This window comes from Haliotis cracherodii, unplaced genomic scaffold, assembly GCF_022045235.1.
Source record: "Haliotis cracherodii isolate W230 unplaced genomic scaffold, xgHalCrac1.p SCAF_12, whole genome shotgun sequence".
NCBI lineage: Eukaryota > Metazoa > Mollusca > Gastropoda > Lepetellida > Haliotidae > Haliotis > Haliotis cracherodii.
In genome coordinates, this window is record NW_027266267.1 from 25350336 (window position 1) to 25369803 (window position 19468).

Sequence of the window (19468 nt, forward strand, 5' to 3'; positions counted from 1 at the left end):
ACCCAGTCGCCAGGCCACCCAATTCCTCCTTGTACAACCCAGTCGCCTGGCCAACCAATTCCTCCTTGTACAACCCAGTCGCCTGGCCACCCAATTCCTCCTTGTACAACCCAGTCGCCTGGCCACCCAATTCCTCCTTGTACAACCCAGTCGCCAGGCCACCCAATTCCTCCTTGTACAACCCAGTCACCTTTCCACCCAATTCCTCCTTGTACAACCCAGTCGCCTGGCCATCCAATTCCTCCTTGTACAACCCAGTCACCTTTCCACCCAATTCCTCCTTGTACAACCCAGTCGCCTGGCCACCCAATTCCTCCTTGTACAACCCAGTCGCCAGGCCACCCAATTCCTCCTTGTACAACCCAGTCGCCTGGCCACCCAATTCCTCCTTGTACAACCCAGTCGCCTTGCCACCCAATTCCTCCTTGTACAACCCAGTCGCCTGGCCACCCAATTCCTCCTTGTACAACCCAGTCGCCTGGCCACCCAATTCCTCCTTGTACAACCCAGTCGCCTGGCCGCCCGATTCCTCCTTGTACAACCCAGTCGCCTGGCCGCCCGATTCCTCCTTGTACAACCAGGTTGCTGGGCGCCTATTCTAACTCGGAATCCCTACAGGGCTAATCTCTGTGATGTGTAATGGAACATACATACCTTTACACTCTGTACAGTTTGTTTGATAGTTTGTACCTTAATGCTGCATTCAGTATTATACCAGCTATATGACGGCGGTCTGTAAATAATTGAATCTGGACCAGACAATCCAAGTTCGACACAACAAAGTTCGACTGTAGCAACGATAGAAACTAACTGTTTTAAGCCCTTGTTAAGCCCCCGTTACACTGTCAAAACCTTTGATCAAAAGCTTGGTCAGAGTCCATTTTGACCAAGTTTTTGATAGTGTAACATGCTGTTAAAAACTTTGACAAAGTTTTTGATGGACTTTGATGGAATAGAAACTGATCCTATGTGTCGTCAAACTTTTATCAAAGTTTTTTGACGTTGGTTTAATTTCACCAATCAAAATTGCAAGGAACATTTACCCCTTATCAACCAGAAGTGCATAGAGTCAAGTCAAAATGAGCAAACTATTTTGGACTGACGAGATGTTGGAAGAATGAATCAATTTGGTTCGACAACGAGAAGCCATTCTCAGGACCAAATATGCCTCTGTCTTCCCCGACTCCATCTTTTAAACATGACAATACCCAAAATATATACCATGCCATGTTCGACAAAAGCAAGACATTCTTCATCAGTAGCATCCATCTTGGCAACATAATTCCCGCCAAAACTTTGACGGCCTGTCAAAAACTTTGATGAGTGTAAACAGCCCAATTTGGACCAAGAAAACGGTCTCAAAGTTTTCTTTGATCAAGGTTTTGATCAAAGTTTTTGATAGTGTAACGGGGGCTTCAGTCCACTTTCCTTATAATGATAACATACAGCAACACCCTTAAAAATGGTGAATGTCTACTAGTCCTTATGATACCTTAACTATTGTCAGTTTGGCAAGGACTATAGGACTAGTGCCAGTTTCTAACGCTGTGTTGTGTTTATATTAATCAACATGATTAGCTTGCTTCACCTCATATGGATTTCAAGTTACAATTGGTCTCCAGCAACCTATGCTGGTCGTAAGAGGCGATTTAATGGATGGCATGGTTAGAAAGACCGCCATCATATAGCTGGAACATTCCTGAGTGTGGTGTTAAACAACAAACGAAATAAGTTTCTAAAAGGGGAATGTGCACCTTTGGATCGATGTATGTAACTTCACAACCCTTCACTGACAACCCTTCACTGACAACCCTTTAATCACAACCCTTCACTCACAACCCTTCACTCACAACCCTTCACTGACAACCCTTCACTCACAACCCTTCACTGACAACCCTTCACTCACAACCCTTCACTGACAACCCTTCACTCACAACCCTTCACTGACAACCCTTCACTGACAACCATTCACTCACAACCCTTCACTCACAACCCTTCACTCACAACCCTTCACTCACAACCCTTCACTGACAACCCTTCACTCACAACCATTCACTCACAACCCTTCACTGACAACCCTTCACTCACAACCCTTCACTGACAACCCTTCACTCACAACCCTTCACTCACAACCCTTCACTCACAACCCTTCACTTGACAACCCTTCACTCACAACCCTTCACTCACAACCCTTCACTCACAACCCTTCACTCACAACCCTTCACTCACAACCCTTCACTCACAACCCTTCACTCACAACCCTTCACTCACAACCCTTCACTGACTACCATTCACTCACAACCCTTCACTCACAACCCTTCACTGACAACCCTTCACTCACAACCCTTCACTCACAACCCTTCACTCACAACCCTTCACTGACAACCCTTCACTCACAACCCTTCACTGACAACACTTCACTGACAACCCTTCACTGACAACCATTCACTCACAACCCTTCACTCACAACCCTTCACTCACAACCCTTCACTCACAACCCTTCACTCACAACACTTCACTGACAACCCTTCACTCACAACCATTCACTCACAACCATTCACTGACAACCCTTCACTGACAACCCTTCACTGACAACCATTCACTGACAACCCTTCACTCACAACACTTCACTCACAACACTTCACTCACAACCCTTCACTCACAACACTTCACTGACAACCCTTCACTGACAACCATTCACTGACAACCCTTCACTCACAACCCTTCACTCACAACACTTCACTCACAACACTTCACTGACTACCATTCACTCACAACCCTTCACTGACAACCCTTCACTGACAACCATTCACTTACGACCTTTCACTTACAACCATTCACTGACGACCATTCCAATATCCTGGATGTTTTCTTCCGTAACCCACTTCTTACTTAAGGAGATTCTAACGACCTTGTAAATTGATTGACCTTCAAGTAACTACCGGTCTCGTCTCTTCACTGACAGAAGGAGTGAACGAGTTGCACATGTCGATATTAGTGGATGGTTAACAATGTCGGAGACTCTATCGACATGTGTTGTGACAAGTCAGACAGTATCATTAAGCATTGATCAAGTGCTGGGATGCTCAGCAATAAGATCTAGCCAGTATTTACATATCCGTATGTTGTAAACAGATTCTGTATCTGAAAGGCTCAAGGTGCTTATCATGTATGGCAGAAAGCTTTTAGTCTACTAGTCAACTGACGGGAAATGAGTTTCTGTCATAATATTTTCCCACTATGACTTGTAATCTTTGCATGTGCAAAGTGTTGTAACGTTAATGGTTCAGAGTTGGGGTCTGGTGCTGTCTTCAATGTCTGTCATAATATTTTCGCATTATGACTTGTAATCTTTGACTGTGCAAAATCTTGTTACATTAACGGGTCAGAGTTGGGGTCTGGTGCCGTCTTCAGTGTCTGTCAAAGTGTTTTCAAATTGATATATGTTACCGTCTTGAATACACGCCAAGTCATTTGTTGATGTGAACATGGTATTGAAGGGGTTGTTTCATCCTCGGTGCTTCGGCCCTTTGCCAGCATTAGGCCTGCTATCATATGCAGAGTTGCCGACAGCTGACCTCAATATTTGGTGTATTTGTTAAGAACTGAAATACGAAAGTATGATTTCTTCCTTATTTCATTTGAATTTTATGCCAAGCTATGAACAAGAAATCACAAGGACTACATTTTCACGTTTTCATGGACACATGCAAAGAGAAGGGTCAATATTTAGCCTGACACTGTCCATTTATAGTTTTGCATCTTTCCAATAGAGACACTCCACTCGTGTCGCGGAAGTAGCTGTAGTTGAAATAGAAACTTAGCAATACAATAATCAACTGAGGTTGAGAATCACATGACTGTATTATAATGTAGGCCCAATGTCAATGAAAGTCAAGTGAATTTATGTCGTGGCATACTGTCAGTGGTCCATCTGGTTGTACGTTTGTGGTTCATTTTTGCATCGTCCCCCCCTGCAGCTGCAAGCAAGGCCTGTGAAGTGGAAACTTTCTCTCACTCATCATCATGCCTCTAAAACTTGCAAACAAGTTTCCGATCTGATTTAAACCTGGACGCATTACATTAATCTGTCATCTGTAGGGTCAAGGTCATCCTCAAGGTCAGCGTCTGGAGAAAAGTTTGTTTAACGGACAAGTGCTTTGTTGTCTGTGCTAGTTGCCAGAGACTGTCTACAACACATTTGCTGCTCAGTTTATCATAAGAAAATCTAACAGATACTCTTTAGATTGATTTATGTAGTAGGCGACTATGCTTGTCGTAAGAGGCGCCTATACTTGTCGTAAGAGGCGACTAAAGGGATTGGGTGGTCAGGCTCGCTGACTTGGTTGTTGCTTGTCATCACATCCCAAATGCTCATGATCACATCCCAAATGCTCATGATGTCAATCACTGGTTTGTCTGTTCCAGACTTGATTATTTGACTTTTGACATTAGGGTTAGGGCAAGGACTTAGGGCTCCTGGGGTCCCTCATATCCTCTGTTGTAGATCCCTAAATCTATGTAACTTTTGACATTAGGGTTAGGGCAAAGACTCCTTGCATGCTTAATTTGGAAGGCGACAGTAAAATCAGATCTGGCCTTCTCTTGGTACATCACCAGAGCTTTGTATAGAAGTCCATTGCTATTGATTACTGTGCCTAATAGGATTGTAGCAATTCTTGCTTTCCTCCTTAAAATAAGGTTAGTCTTGCCCTTTGTAAATCTCTTTGTTCTTACACGGCAATTAGATCTCCGTCCTGGATCAGCTGTCTGAAGCCTCGCATCAAACCATTATTTTTGGAATTCGATAAACGTGATAATATCCTGTACACTAATGGTGGAGCTATTTGCATTGGGCACCATTCTTGTGATCTGCATCCTATAATGCACAGCAATATATTTATGTCCTGCTTTGGTATTATGCATCTATATGGAGGTTTGTCTGTCAGTCTTCTATTGACCAGAGGTGGATCCATGAATTTATCTATAGTTGGGTACACGCTGTATACAAATCAGGAAGTGAACACAGGTGAAACATATTCAGGGTTCTAAATTCTGTGTTAAAATTGTAACAGTACAGTTGAGATAAGTTTCTGGTGTCTGAAGGCAGAATCCATGTACTATATTATCTCTGTTAAATTGGAAATGATGCTTTATTTTTCACCAGGGGTGGTTGGGTAGCCTAGTGGTTAAAGCGTTCACTCGTCATGCCGAAGACCTGGGTTCAATTCCTGACATGGGTACAATGTGTGAAGCCCATTTCTGATGTCCCCCGCTGTGATATTGTTGGAATAGTGCTAAAACAGGCGTTAAACCACTCACTCACTCACTCACTCACTCATTCAGTGACTCACTCACTCACTCACTCACTCACTCACTCACTCACTCATTCAGTGACTCACTCATCATCATCATCATCATCATTATGATTATCATCATCTTATTATTGTTGTTGTTGTTTTTATTATGATGATTTGAACCTGAAGCCAGGGATACCTGTTCGTTCACACTTGTTGGTACACTGGCCAAACACATAATAAACGTAGGAACATCCTTCATGCACAGTTTGCTTCACAACATAATTCTGGGATTCTGGAAATGAAATGACTATCAACAATTTCAGTGAAAAGGACATGGGGAAACTAGTTCATAGCGAATTGACATTCACCACATTTGAAGATGATCAAACAGAGTTTCTTAATGGCCTCACTTAAAGGTCAGATTGCACATCTAAACATCTATGTGAGTGTCCTGAGGCACACTGGGAAAGAAACTACATGTCCGGCTGGACACTTAAGTGGACATGTGGGGGCGATCGGGTAGCCTAGTGGTTAAAGCTTTCACTCGTCGCGCCGGAGACCCGGGTTCAATTCCTGACATGGGTACAATGTGTGAAGCCCATTTCTGGTGTCTCCCGCCGTGATATTGCTGGAATATTGCTAAAAGCGGCGTAAAACCATACTCACTCACTCACTCACTCACTCACTCAGGTGGACATGTGAGCTGCTTCAAGCTCGGGCTGCGGAACCTACTCTACCCCGGATCTTCATGGGTCATTAATCTTGTGGATGAAGCGTCATGACAAATACCTTGGCTACAATGCTACCATCAAGTGATGAAATTGAACTGCACATACATCTTTATTCCAAGCTCCAACCCAGCTCAAGACATTCATGGTACCTCACAGTATAAAGGGAATAGGGAATGAACTGTCACTGTAAGGAACTTGTATAACTTCCCTGGACAGGAATGCAAGACCAATGAGCTGAATGATATTCATTTGCCTGGGTCCCCTCAAATCATAGCATTTGAGAGGCTTGATGTTTCTTGCACAATTAGAGAACTGCCATTCATCTTTTCTTAATCTGTGGCTAGAATTTAGCACTTGCCTGCTTGCCCGAGCATGTTTATAATGGTATATATCCCCAGACTGGCAGCTGAAGGGTCATGGGTTCGGGTAGGAATTACTAAATCATGTGATGCTTGGTATTACCAGGAAGGCGCAACTGCTCTTTGAAACCCTTCCATGTATAATTTACCACTCACTGATAATTAATACAGGACCCTTTTCATCTTGCACAAACATTCCCATCCCAATTCCCTGTGGGAAACAAAGACTGTGTTGAGCCCAGGGGGTGGCTGGTGAAGGGTGGACTGGGGAGGAACATGACAAGATGGTGGGGTGGTTGGTGAGGGGTGAGGTAGAGTGTGACAAGATGGTGGGAGGGGTGGAGTGTGACAAGACTTTGGGGTAGAGTGTGACAAGATGGTGGGATGGTTGGTGAGGGGTGTGGTAAAGTGTGACAAGATGGTGGGATGGTTGGTGGTGGGGTGGTTGGTGAGGGGTGAGGTAGAGTGTGACAAGATGGTGGGAGGGGTGGAGTGTGACAAGACTTTGGGGTAGAGTGTGACAAGACTTTGGGGTAGAGTGTGACAAGATGGTGGGATGGTTGGTGAGGGGTGTGGTAAAGTGTGACAAGATGGTGGGATGGTTGGTGGTGGGGTGGTTGGTGAGGGGTGAGGTAGAGTGTGACAAGATGGTGGGAGGGGTGGAGTGTGACAAGACTTTGGGGTAGAGTGTGACAAGACTTTGGGGTAGAGTGTGACCAGATGGTGGGATGGTTGGTGAGGGGTGTGGTAAAGTGTAACAAGATGGTGGGATGGTTGGTGAGGGGTGGGGTAGACTGTGACAAGATGGTGGGATGGTTGGTGAGGGGTGTGGTAAAGTGTGACAAGATGGTGGGATGGTTGGTGAGGGGTAGGATAGACTGTGACAAGATGGTGGGGTGGTTGGTGAGGGGTGTGGTAAAGTGTGACAAGATGGTGGGATGGTTGGTGAGGGGTAGGATAGACTGTGACAAGATGTGGGGTGGTTGGTGAGGGGTGTGGTAAAGTGTGACAAGATGTGGGGTGGTTGGTGAGGGGTGTGGTAAAGTGTGACAAGATGGTGGGATGGTTGGTGAGGGGTAGGATAGACTGTGACAAGATGGTGGGGTGGTTGGTGAGGGGTGTGGTAAAGTGTGACAAGATGGTGGGATGGTTGGTGAGGGGTAGGATAGACTGTGACAAGATGGTGGGATGGTTGGTGTGGGTAGGGGTAGAGTGTGACAAGATGGTGGGGATGGTTGGTGAGGGGTGTGGTAAACTGTGACAAGATGGTAGGGATGGTTGGTGAGGGGTAGGATAGACTGTGACAAGATGGTGGGATGGTCTGTGTGGGGTGTGGTAAAGTGTGACAAGAAAGGTGACTGGCTGGCGAGGGTTGGGGTTTTATCAGGGGTTTTATTCAGGGGATGAAGGTTTTACGTATCATAAAAACATAAGGGAAGTTCTGAACGTGTTTTATCCAACTTATAAACCGACTTTCTCACTTTGATATACTTTAAAATGATTATTATCTCTAGACACATTTTAGTAAACGGAAACCGGTCCCCCGAATACAATGGACGTGCAGCATGCCCTGGTGGAGAGATGAGTTGTTTGTCCCCGATGCAGAATTGCATACAATCTGCGGCTTGTCAATTTCTCACATGACACACAAGTTTATTGTGGCAACACGCTCTCAGCTATTGCTTCCAGAAACGTACAAGGCAATGTTTATCTGTTTGATTCGTTCAGATGCTCCTGCACATATCAGTATGATACTTGAGAATTCAACAACATCTTTTATCACACACTGCCTGTAGTTATAACACTCCAAAGTACCCAGTGTGACTTTCAAATATTTTCCAACTGTTAACCCACTTGGGACAATGGGATGACGTCACAGAGGGTTAGATTTATGAGAATTAAGAGAGGTTGATAGGCTCATACTTCATATGCATTTTCAGGATGTATGCGATGCGATGCACTGATGATGAAGATGTGATAATGATGTTGATGATGATGATGTCATTGATGATGTTGATGATGATGATGTCATTGATGGTGTTGATGATGACATTGATTATGTTGATGATGACATCATTGATGATGCTGATGTCATTGATGATGTTGATGATGGTGTTGATGTCATTGATGATGATGATGTCATTGATGATGTTGATGATGATGATGTCATTGATGATGTTGATGATGGTGTTGATGATGTCATTGATGATGTTGATGATGCTGACGTCATTGATGATTTTGATGATGTTGATGGTGATGACGTCATTGATGATGATGTTGATGATGATGATACTGCAGGATCATGTTTCTCGTTGTGTCTGACACACTTCATGGTTCACTCTTGGAATTTACTGACATGGGCCCTTTATATCAAAATTTCAAATATTCCAGAGGTACGCCCATACAACACAATGTTAAAATGCCCCATTGTATTTAAAAATGTGGGCTTTTTTTCAAATTTAGGGAATAAAAGCACAAGGCCCCACCCTAGAATTATCACCAAACCCAGAAGTCTTGAGATATTTTGCACAAGAGTCTATCTGCATGTCTTCACACATATTGTACAAATACATCCACATATTCATGAACATGTACATATTGTGTTGGAAATAGGTTTGAATGTCAAAGATCCTTGTCATAACCGTGATTTAACTCTATAAAAAACACATTTACTGTCTGTAAATCTTTTAGAATCAAGAAAACAAAAGTTCATGTATAGTGAATACACAGGTGGTCTGAATGTCTTGAACTTGCAGAAGTGATGATTTACACTTACCACTAGAACAGTCACTCATGAGGTAACAATCCCAAGAAACAGCTGCAGACACTTTGAACCTTCTGTTTGAGGTTGTTTACAGGATATCAAGATGTTTAAAGCCATATACAGATTTCCTCAAAGTAAAATACTGGAGCACATTCTTAAGTTTATTTTATCGATGAATTTATTTAATATTCAAAATACAATGTAACTGAAAATAAAGTATTTCAATTTATGTTAAAGTAGTGCAGCCAATATTTTAGTGGCGCAACATGAATAATTCACTTGGTTGCACCTGGTGCAGGTGGTAAAGCAGAATGAAATTCTACCCTGTTGTATAGGAAATAGAGAATCTCCCCCTCATGTCGAGTGTCCAAGTTTTTCATTTGAAGACAGTAATAAGCAGTGTCCTAAGTGTTAAAAGTACTGCTAACAGCTTCAGTAGCAGGGCCATTAGTCGAAGCATTTGATTGTGATGTCATGGTAACCAGTGACATCACAATGGTCAGCAAAGCATTGTGATGCAATTTCATTGCAGTGATATCTACAATGTAGATATCGCTTGATCTCACCCAAGTGATATCTCCTGTGGGAGCCAGTTTTGGATGATAAAGGCAGTTATTCCTTCAAAACACTCATGCCTCGGACAACACCACAAGATAAAAAAAATAAGTTTTTAACAACTTCTCCAGTAAAGTAGACTTTCCTTTGCTGGACTGTAATATTGTCTTTTTATAATGGAATATTTGTGTGTTCCAGAAACCGGACATGATCCCGCCGTACAAGGTGCTAAGATAGAAGACCGCTTCTACAACAACGACTCTTTCAAGGTGAGTTCATATCAAATGTCAGTCAATGTCATCTTGAGGACCTTCTTCTCTGTCAATATACAGTATTCCCCATAATAAGTGCCCTGTTCCAATATGCACCCCTGATAAACTCCTAGACCAGATTGGAAGGGTAGTCACCCCACACTGTGACCAAGCATTTACATGCCAGTCTATATTTTCTCATATACAGTACAGATTTCTTTCAGAAAACAGCAGTGTAGAAGGGAAAATTTAACTTGTTGTGCATAGTTTTCTTTGTGCCTAGGATGCTTATTATGGTGATTGCGGTAATTAAAGATTTTATTACTTGCTGCTGGGAACCACAGGCACACTGTCGTCTAAGGCAACCCAACTCACTGTACAGAGTTGCATCCCTTAGGTATGCCAGGAACCTAAGATAGTGGGTTCGAATCCCGATTCGCCCCAATAATGTTTGTATGTTTATCAGCAGCATACCCATGCTCATGGGCTTCATCAAAGTCATAAACGTCCGAGACCTGCATCACGTCAGACTTTCCTCCCACATTAAACTGACACATTGTGATATGACTGGAATACTGTTAAAAGTGGTGTTAAACCAATCTCACTCACTCACTCTGCTGCTGTTATATAACAGTCTGTACTTCAGCTACAAGGCCCCAGCCAAGTCAATTTATCTTCGGTCATGTAAACTCAACTAATGATAGCACTAAATTCTCTTGAAAAAGTGCCAGGTTCTACGGAAGCCTTTTAGGGCCATTTGTTTTGAAATTTTTTCTTGAAATTTCAAGATACTAACTTGAAATTTGAAGAGGTTATGTTGAAATTTCAAGATAATAAGTTGAATATTCAAGATACATACTAAGTTGAAATTTCAAGATACTAAGTTGAAATTTTAAGATGCTAAGTTGAAATTTCAAGCTACTGAATTGAAATTTTAAGATGCAAAGTTGAAATTTCAAGATACATAAGTTGAAATTTCAAGAAAAATAAGTTGAAATTTCAAGAAAAATAAGTTGAAATTTCAAGATACTAAGTTGAAATTTCAAGATACTATGTTGAAATTTCAAGATATTAACTTAAAATTTCAAGATACATACTAATTGAAATTCCAAGATAGTATCGAAAAAAATTAAAAAAACAATTGGCCCTAAAAGGCTTCCATAAGGTTGGGCTAGTTGTCTCCATATGTTTTTGCATAGAATGTATATTCATGTTACTCTTCACCCTCAAGCAGCATTCCCTCACTCAACAAATTACATGGACCATCTGTGGGCCACTTTTCTGTCATGCTTCTTGTGTGAATAGCATGACAGTTGCCAATAATGAAAGCAGGACTGTAGCGAGTGGGCAAAAGCACCCTGCTGGCCTCAAACCCTTGCTGCTTGCTTGCTGACATTACCATCACAGCAGCTGTATGGTATTAATCTATGGCGTGATAATTATCCCCCGCCCAACAAAGTTGGCGGGGGATATAGAAACGGGCTCCGAGCGTCCGTCCGTCCATCCATCTGTCACGTTTCGTTTCCGGAGCATAACTCAGTAACCGTTCCATATTTTTTCATGAAACTTTGCAGGTATGTCAAGTACATGCTGAACTAGTGCCTTTTGCTATTTAGAAATTTTAGAAATTTTAGAAATTTTTACGTTTCCATGGCATCAAGATGGACTTAGGTTCCAAACTCTTCTATTTTTTACATGACAAGTTCCACCTCGGTTAAAAACGGTAAGGGTTTGTTTAGATTTAATTATGTCATAAATTCTGCAACAGGGGCGGGGGATATAGCCACGTTAGTGGCAGACTCTTGTTATATCACGCCCTCTTCTCTCACTGCATGTCAGGGGGGTACGGGTGGCCCAGTTGTCTAAGGGCCGCGATTCGCTGTGCAGAGTTGCGTCCCTTGGGCACGCCAGAAACCTATGATTGTGGGTTCGAATCCAGGTTCGCCCCAATTATGTTTCTAGGTTTGTCAGCACCATACCCATGCTCGTGGGTTTCACCGAAATGGTAAACGTCTGAGACCTACATCACTTCGGGCTTTCCTCCCACAATAAGCTGACGCGCCGCGATATAACTGGAACTGTTCAAAGCGGCGTTAAACCCAACTCACTCACTCACTCACTGCATGTCAGCAACTTGGAGGTGTAGCTATATCAAGTATATGGTACCAACCAGCTGAGATACATCAGGGGCTACGATTTTTGTGAGCCCCTTTTTGTGATATTCTTGTCACTTCTTGAAGACAGACAATGCCTTTTTTGAAAGGAGGAAAACAACTTTGAAGGACCCACAACAAAGTATTTTTAGGACATCTAGTTATGTGTATGATAACACCCCGCTAATCCACCAATTATAAACACCCCAATCATACACCCTATTAACTGCCACAAGGTCAATGACAGCACCTCAGTAAATTTCCTGTATTATATTGACACAAAGTGTTTGATAACACCCCTATAATCCTCATGTGTTATATTTTCTAAAAATGAATGATAACTCCTCCAAAACACACCCTCATATATAATATTGTCCCAAAGAGAATGACAACACCCTATAAAATTGGTACAAGCCATATGATAGATAACACCCCAATAATATCAGGGTTAGAACTAAACTCCCAGGTAAAGAAAAAATGTCCTTGTAATGTTAAAACTATGGGAAATTTGGAAAATATAATGGTCTGCAGGAATTTGTATGATAACACACCCATATTATTGCCACAAAGTGTATGATAATACTTCCATAAAACACACCTATAATATAACATTGCCACAAAGTGTATGATAACACACCTATTATATTGTCACAAAGTATATAACACCTCCATAATACACCCCTCTTATATAATATTACTGCAAAGTGTATGATAACACCTTCATAATATACGCCTATAAAATAATATTGGAACAAAGTGTATGATAACACCCCTATTACTATTGCCACAAAGTGTAAGATAACACCTAGGATATTGCCACAAAGTGTATGATAACACCCCTATTACTATTGCCACAAAGTGCATGATAGCACCTAGGATATTGCCACAAGGTGTATGATAACACCCCTATTACTATTGCTACAAAGTGTATGATAACACCTAGGATATTGCCACAAAGTGTATGATAACACCTAGGATATTGCCACAAAGTGTATGAAAACACCTAGGATATTGCCACAAAGTGTATGATAACACCTCTAGTGTGCATCCCAAATGTTCTCCCTCCAGAACCCTTCAGTGGACCCTGCAGACCCCCAGCAGCAGGATGCGGCCCTCACCATCCAGACCAACTATCGCCAGCATGCCGCCAAGGAGGAGGTGCAGGGCATGCGGGAAGAGGAGGCCGCCACTGTCATCCAGTCTGGTGTCCGTGGTTACATCGACAGGCAGAAGGTTCTGGAGACCAAGTGAGTAGCACTAAGCAATCTCAGTGCAAGAATATCGTAACTCCCGTATATATTATAGTTTTACATAAGTCAAGATGGTAATTGTTTTTTCATTTCTTAAATGTGCCCCATGCGTGGATCAATCATGACTCTATACACTACATGACTCTCTAAGGCATTTCTGTATAACACTTACCTGAAAATTTGTGCTCAACTCAATAGAGACCTGTGTAGATAGAATAGGTCTTCAGCAATCCATGCTTGTCGTCGGAGACGACTATGCTTGTTGTAAGAGGCAACTAACAAGATCGGGTGGTCAGGCTCTCTGACTTGGTAGATGCACGTCATCATATCCCAATTGTGTAGAATGGTGCTCATGATGTCAATCACTGGATTGTCTGGTCCAGACTCGATTATTTACAGACCTCCGTCATATAGCTGGAATATTGGTGAGTGCGGTGTTATGATTATGGAGCATGTTTTGTTGCTTTAAGTTACATTCTTTTATTCCTTTATACATAACATGGTGATGCAACATAAAGTATTGCTTTGCCTAATAGGTCAATATTAAAAACCAGATATTTCCCAGGGAAAATATATTTCTTTAAGACCTGAGTAGAACGCAACTTTCTGGTTGACTGGTATTCAGAATATTCTAAGAGAGTCATCTATTATTAAAAACTGCGCAGTCATGATTGAATTACACCTGACCTTGCCACATGCCAATACTGGAAATTGCAAACAAACCTTTTGAGAAAATCAACAAAATGTTAATCTAAATTACACATGCAGGAAACTTAATAGCACTAGCCCGCTAAGGTCTTGCCAGAATCCTAAGAGACCTTTAATCTCGCTTCACCCTGATTATGATTCTCGGTTTAAGCACCTGCTCACCAAATGTTTAAGAACTGCATCACATCCACTTTTCCTTCCTTATATCAAGCTGACACACTGTTATATAACTGAAATGCTTTCAAGACGCATTTAACCTGACTCACTCCTTCCACGTTTCAGAGACCCTGAGGAGTTTGAGAAGCGTCGACGGGAGCTGAAGGAGCGTCTGGCCTCCCAGGAGAAGAAGGCTGAGGAGGAGGAGGAGGAGGTGGATATCGACCTCAATGACCCCGACGTGGAAAAGGCTGCCATCAAGATCCAGGCTGGCTTCAAGGGCTTCAAAGCCAGGAAGGAAGTTCAAGAGGTCAAGGTAGGAACATGCATGACAAGAGGAATAACTGTCAAGAATGGGGAGATAACTCAGCCCATTTGTGCTATTGATTTATGGTATTATGAGATGTCGTCATATGAATTTTCAGTACGGACTATGCTAGCTCTAAGGCTTTGTGGCAGTGTCACAACATCCTAGAGCTCATAAAGACTGTTTGGTGTTCTGTTGTGTTGGTGCTGTGTCAGTCACCTGCAGAGTTATATTACAGTTGGGTTGAGGAGTAACCATCTATAGCATTGTGTGCTGTGGTTTTGGTGGAAGGTGTTTCTGTGCTGTGGTTTGCTGTGGAATGTGTTACCATTCTGGTGATTTGGGTGCTTACTAATACTTCTATGTTTTCAGTCATTGTTCCAGTTGACCTGGTTTATACTTAGTCATTGTTCCAGTTGACCTGGTTTATACTCAGTCATTATTCCAAGTGACCTGATTTATACTCAGTCATTGTTCCATGTGACCTCATTTATACGAAGTCGTTGTTCCAAGTGACCAGATAAATACTGACATTGTTTGATGTAACCTCATTAATACTCACTTTGTTCCATGTGACCTTATTAATACTCTGTCATTGTTCCATGTGACCTGATTTATACTCAATGTTCCATGTGACCTGATTTATACTCAGTCGTTGTTCCATGTGACCTGATTTATACTAAGTCATTGTTCCTTTTGACCTGGATTATACTTAGTCATTGTTCCTTTTGACCTGATTTATTCTGTCATTGTTCCACATGACGTCATTTATACTCAGACATTGTTCCACGTGACCTCATTTTTACTAAGTCATTGTTCCTTTTGACCTGATTTATACTAAGTCATTGTTCCTTTTGACCTCATTTATACTCATTGTTCTGTTTAACCTCATTTATACTCAATCATTGTTCTGTTTGACCTGATTAAAACTAAGTCATTGTTCCATGTGACCTGATTTATACTCATGCAGTCATTGTTCTGTTTGACCTGATTTATACTTAGTCATTTTTCCATGTGCACTAGTCACTTGGGCTAGTGATGAGGCTATGGTCTGGATCATGCACTGGTCAGTAGGGCTAGTGATGGGGGTATGGTCTGGATCATGCACTGGTCACTGGGGCTAGTGATGAGGCTATGGTCTGGATCATGCACTGGTCAGTGGGGCTAGTGATGAGGTATGGTCTGGATCATGCACTGGTCAGTGGGGCTAGTGATGAGGTATGGTCTGGATCATGCACTGGTCACTGGGGCTAGTGATGAGGCTATGGTCTGGATCATGCACTGGTCACTGGGGCTAGTGATGGGGGTATGGTCTGGATCATGCACTGGTCACTGGGGCTAGTGATGGGGGTATGGTCTGGGTCATGCACTGGTCAATGGGGCTAGTGATGGGGGTATGGTCTGGATCATGCACTGGTCAGTGGGGCTAGTGATGGGGTATGGTCTGGATCATGCACTGGTCAGTGGGGCTAGTGATGAGGTATGGTCTGGGTCATGCACTGGTCAGTGGGGCTAGTGATGGGGTATGGTCTGGATAATGCACTGGTCAATGAGGCTAGCGATGGGGTATGGTCTGGGTCATGCACTGGTCAGTGGGGCTAGTGATGGGGTATGGTCTGGATCATGCACTGGTCAATGAGGCTAGCAATGGGGTATGGTCTGGGTCATGCACTGGTCAGTAGGGCTAGTGCCGCTGGACATGTCTGTGTTGGTTTCTCACAAGCCCAGTGTTAGGCTGTCCTCCATCTGTGTGTGTTCTTGCTACAGCATCTAATGGATTTGTAATGTTACGGATTGTTTGCACGAACAGATACAAGTTTCATTTGCACCAAACTCTGAAGGGGATTGAAACTGTGACAGTTGATTTGTATTGGCTCTGAATTGGATTGAAACTTGATCGTTTGCTAGTTCACCCCATGGGGGTTCTTGGTTAAAGCAGGTCCCTAGCAACCTATGCTTGTTGTAGAAGGCGACTAGAGTGGTCCACCGCTGTGTATCATCATATTCTCAGTTGTGTGGATCGATGCTCATGATGTCAATCACTGGTTTATGTGGTCCAAATTTGAGTATTACAGGTCATCATTTAGCTTGAATATTGAGTGGTCACAGGTGAATTAAAAAGCAAACAAAACAAGAAAGACTAATGTCTTTTCTCCCACAATGACTTTTAAAACTGAACATGTCACATGTATGTTATGAAAGTCTCTGTCTAATTCTGGGGGCACGGGTGGCCCAGTCGACTAAGGCGCCGTGATTCGCTGTGCAGAGTTGCGTCCCTTAGGCCCGCCCGAAACCTATGATTGTGGGTTCGAATCCCGGTTCACCCCGATTATGTTTCTAGGTTTGTCAGCACCATACCCGTGCTCGTGGGTTTCACCGAAGTGGTAAACGTCTGAGACCTGCATCACTTCGGGCTTTCCTCCCACATTAAGCTCACACGCCGTGATATGGCTGGAATACTGTTAAAAGTGGCGTTAAACCCAACTCAGTCACTCACTCATTCTGTCTATTTCTGCTCAGGACCAGACACAACAAACCAGCAATGTTAGTTCAGCTAGGAACAAGAAATATTCAGACTTCGGATGTCCGTTCCAAGAATCAATAGTCCAAAATGATACAAATTGCGAGTTTTAAAAACAAGATTAAAAATAATACAGATGAATTTCCATCTCGCCATCAGGTCTGCCGGGGGAATATGTCTACATTAATTTAATTGATTTATTCTGGAAAAGATTGCATTTCTCTGCCTCCTGCATGCTGCGCTTGTATTTATACAACCATCAGCAACTACTTGCATTTCCCCCTGCACGTTCCCACACAGGGCTGCTGCTGCAATTGCATCTAATCTAGATCGGCTACGGACAGTTGTAATACCTACGCACACAACACAAACCAAAGCATGAGGCCTTCATTGTCAACAGAGACACAAGTTTCAACTTTTCCGTGTGGTCACTGATTGGGAAAAAAGTAAAATTCAACTTCCAAGTGGATATTTCTGTTAACTTCATGGCTAGACTGTTGTGAATGCACACACGCACAATGTTATTGTGGTAGTCGCTGGAGATTTAACACGCTGGCGCTATGTCTCGGGAGTTTAAAGGTGTACTGATGGCTTAGAAACATGATACCATAAGAGAGTAGGTTTGAGGGGATACTGTGTTTCATAAAGGAAAACTTTCAAGTGGATTTCAGTGTGGTTGCTTTGATGACAGAGGCAGTCTGTGCCAAACTTTAGAGTCGACTAGCCAAATGGGGTATGGTCTGGGTCATGCACTGGTCAGTAGGGCTAGTGATGGGGTATGGTCTGGATCATGCACTGGTCAGTGGGGTCAGTGATGGGGGTATGGTCTGGGTCATGCACTGATCAGTGGGGCTAGTGATGGGGGTATGGTCTGGGTCATGCACTGGTCAGTGGGGTCAGTGATGGGGGTATGGTCTGGGTCATGCACTGATCAGTGGGGCTAGTGATGGGGGTATGGTCTGGATCATGCACTGATCAGTAGGGCTAGTGATGGGGTATGGTCTGGGTCATGCACTGGTCAGTAGGGCTAGTGACGCTGGATATGTCTGTGTTGGTTTCTCACAAGCCCAGTGTTAGGCTGTCCTCCATCTGTGTGTGTTCTTGTTACAGCATCTGTCGATTTCATGTTAATTTGTGTTATTATTTGCAGAGGCAGGCAACAAATACTTACTTATATGAGTTGGAATGCTTCCAGTAGGGCAGAACATGCTTACCCTTTTCGCTAACACCTGGTGTCATCGCTGATTTTCAACCATCCATTCAAAAACATTTGACCGCTGTTTTTCCTTTTGTGCCCAGTGGAGTCTGTTGGTTGTTCTCTGGCATTGACGTTTTATATTAACTTGACTGTATAGATTTTTACTAGACTCAGGCTATGGGCTAGCGGCTAAAGTCGCAGGCTGGGATGGTGGAGGGATGTTACACAAGGATGTTAGTAATACAAGAATGTCGGTGTAGGTTAGACATAGATTTATCCTGGCAAATATGGGAGTATGGGAGTGAGCACCCACCTTTTTTGTCAACCAGATTCAATTCCTCCATGTGATTTTATGAATAATGACTCATTGAATGTTTCCCTCCCCTTTTTAAAAAAAATGGATCATCGCTGGATTTGCTTGTTGGTTCTGATTTGTGGAGCTTAATGTTTCCTTAAATTTATCAATCTCATTAAAATCAGACCTTGGTTCTTGCTACCACTAAACAAAGATCTGAGGACATCCCATTACGGGTCACGTCAGACCGACCTTGCGCGAACTTTGACCGACCAATAGCATGACCAATCAGAAGGCAGCTTTCTTGAGCTTTACAGCACTAATTTCAAATTGGCGACTATGCTTTGAAACATATTTTGACAAATTCTCGATTACAAATTTGAAACCTAAACAAAAGAACATTCTGGAATGGTTGATAGATGGTCTAGATTGTATGGATTCAGTCATTAAACCTGTAACTATAGTTCGGAATACCCCGTGTTAAAGTTTTCGAGGTTGTATGATTAGAAATCACATTCCGACTGTCACTTTCATGATCTGGTAAGTGACGCTCTCATTGGTCGGATGCATGGTCGTTCTGACGTGACCGCTAATGGGATGTCTTCAGATCTTTGTTTAGCGGTAGCGAGAACTAAGGTCTGATTTTAATGAGATTGTAAATTTATTGACATATCTGCCCAATTGCTACTATATTAAATTCCCTCTTACCTCTTGCCTCAGTAGGAAACAGACATGTCCCCAGAAGAGGTCTAGACAGTGCAATTAGTGCTTTGTGTGACACTGTCTACTTACAAGAAGAGAACCATCATGTTGGAGCCAGATCACCGAGCTTGGCGTAATTAGTGGACAAATATAACTGTTGTTTAAAGGACTGGACTAAAATTATGCTTAAGTTGAATTTTGGTCTGAGATACGCCCTG

General features: G+C 42.7%; 1 protein-coding gene across 7 annotated transcripts in view; it reads left to right on the forward strand.

Annotated features, from left to right (window-relative positions):
• The window catches only part of LOC139458289 (DNA ligase 1-like), a 284089-nt gene that overhangs the window by 212867 nt on the left and 51754 nt on the right, over positions 1 to 19468 (forward strand). For all 7 annotated transcript variants that reach the window (XM_071239668.1, XM_071239672.1, XM_071239669.1 and 4 more), the window contains 3 exons: positions 9908 to 9978; positions 13182 to 13360; positions 14354 to 14543. In XM_071239668.1, the coding sequence (XP_071095769.1) occupies positions 9908 to 9978; positions 13182 to 13360; positions 14354 to 14543 (440 nt within the window). The remainder of the gene's footprint in view (positions 1 to 9907; positions 9979 to 13181; positions 13361 to 14353; positions 14544 to 19468) is intronic.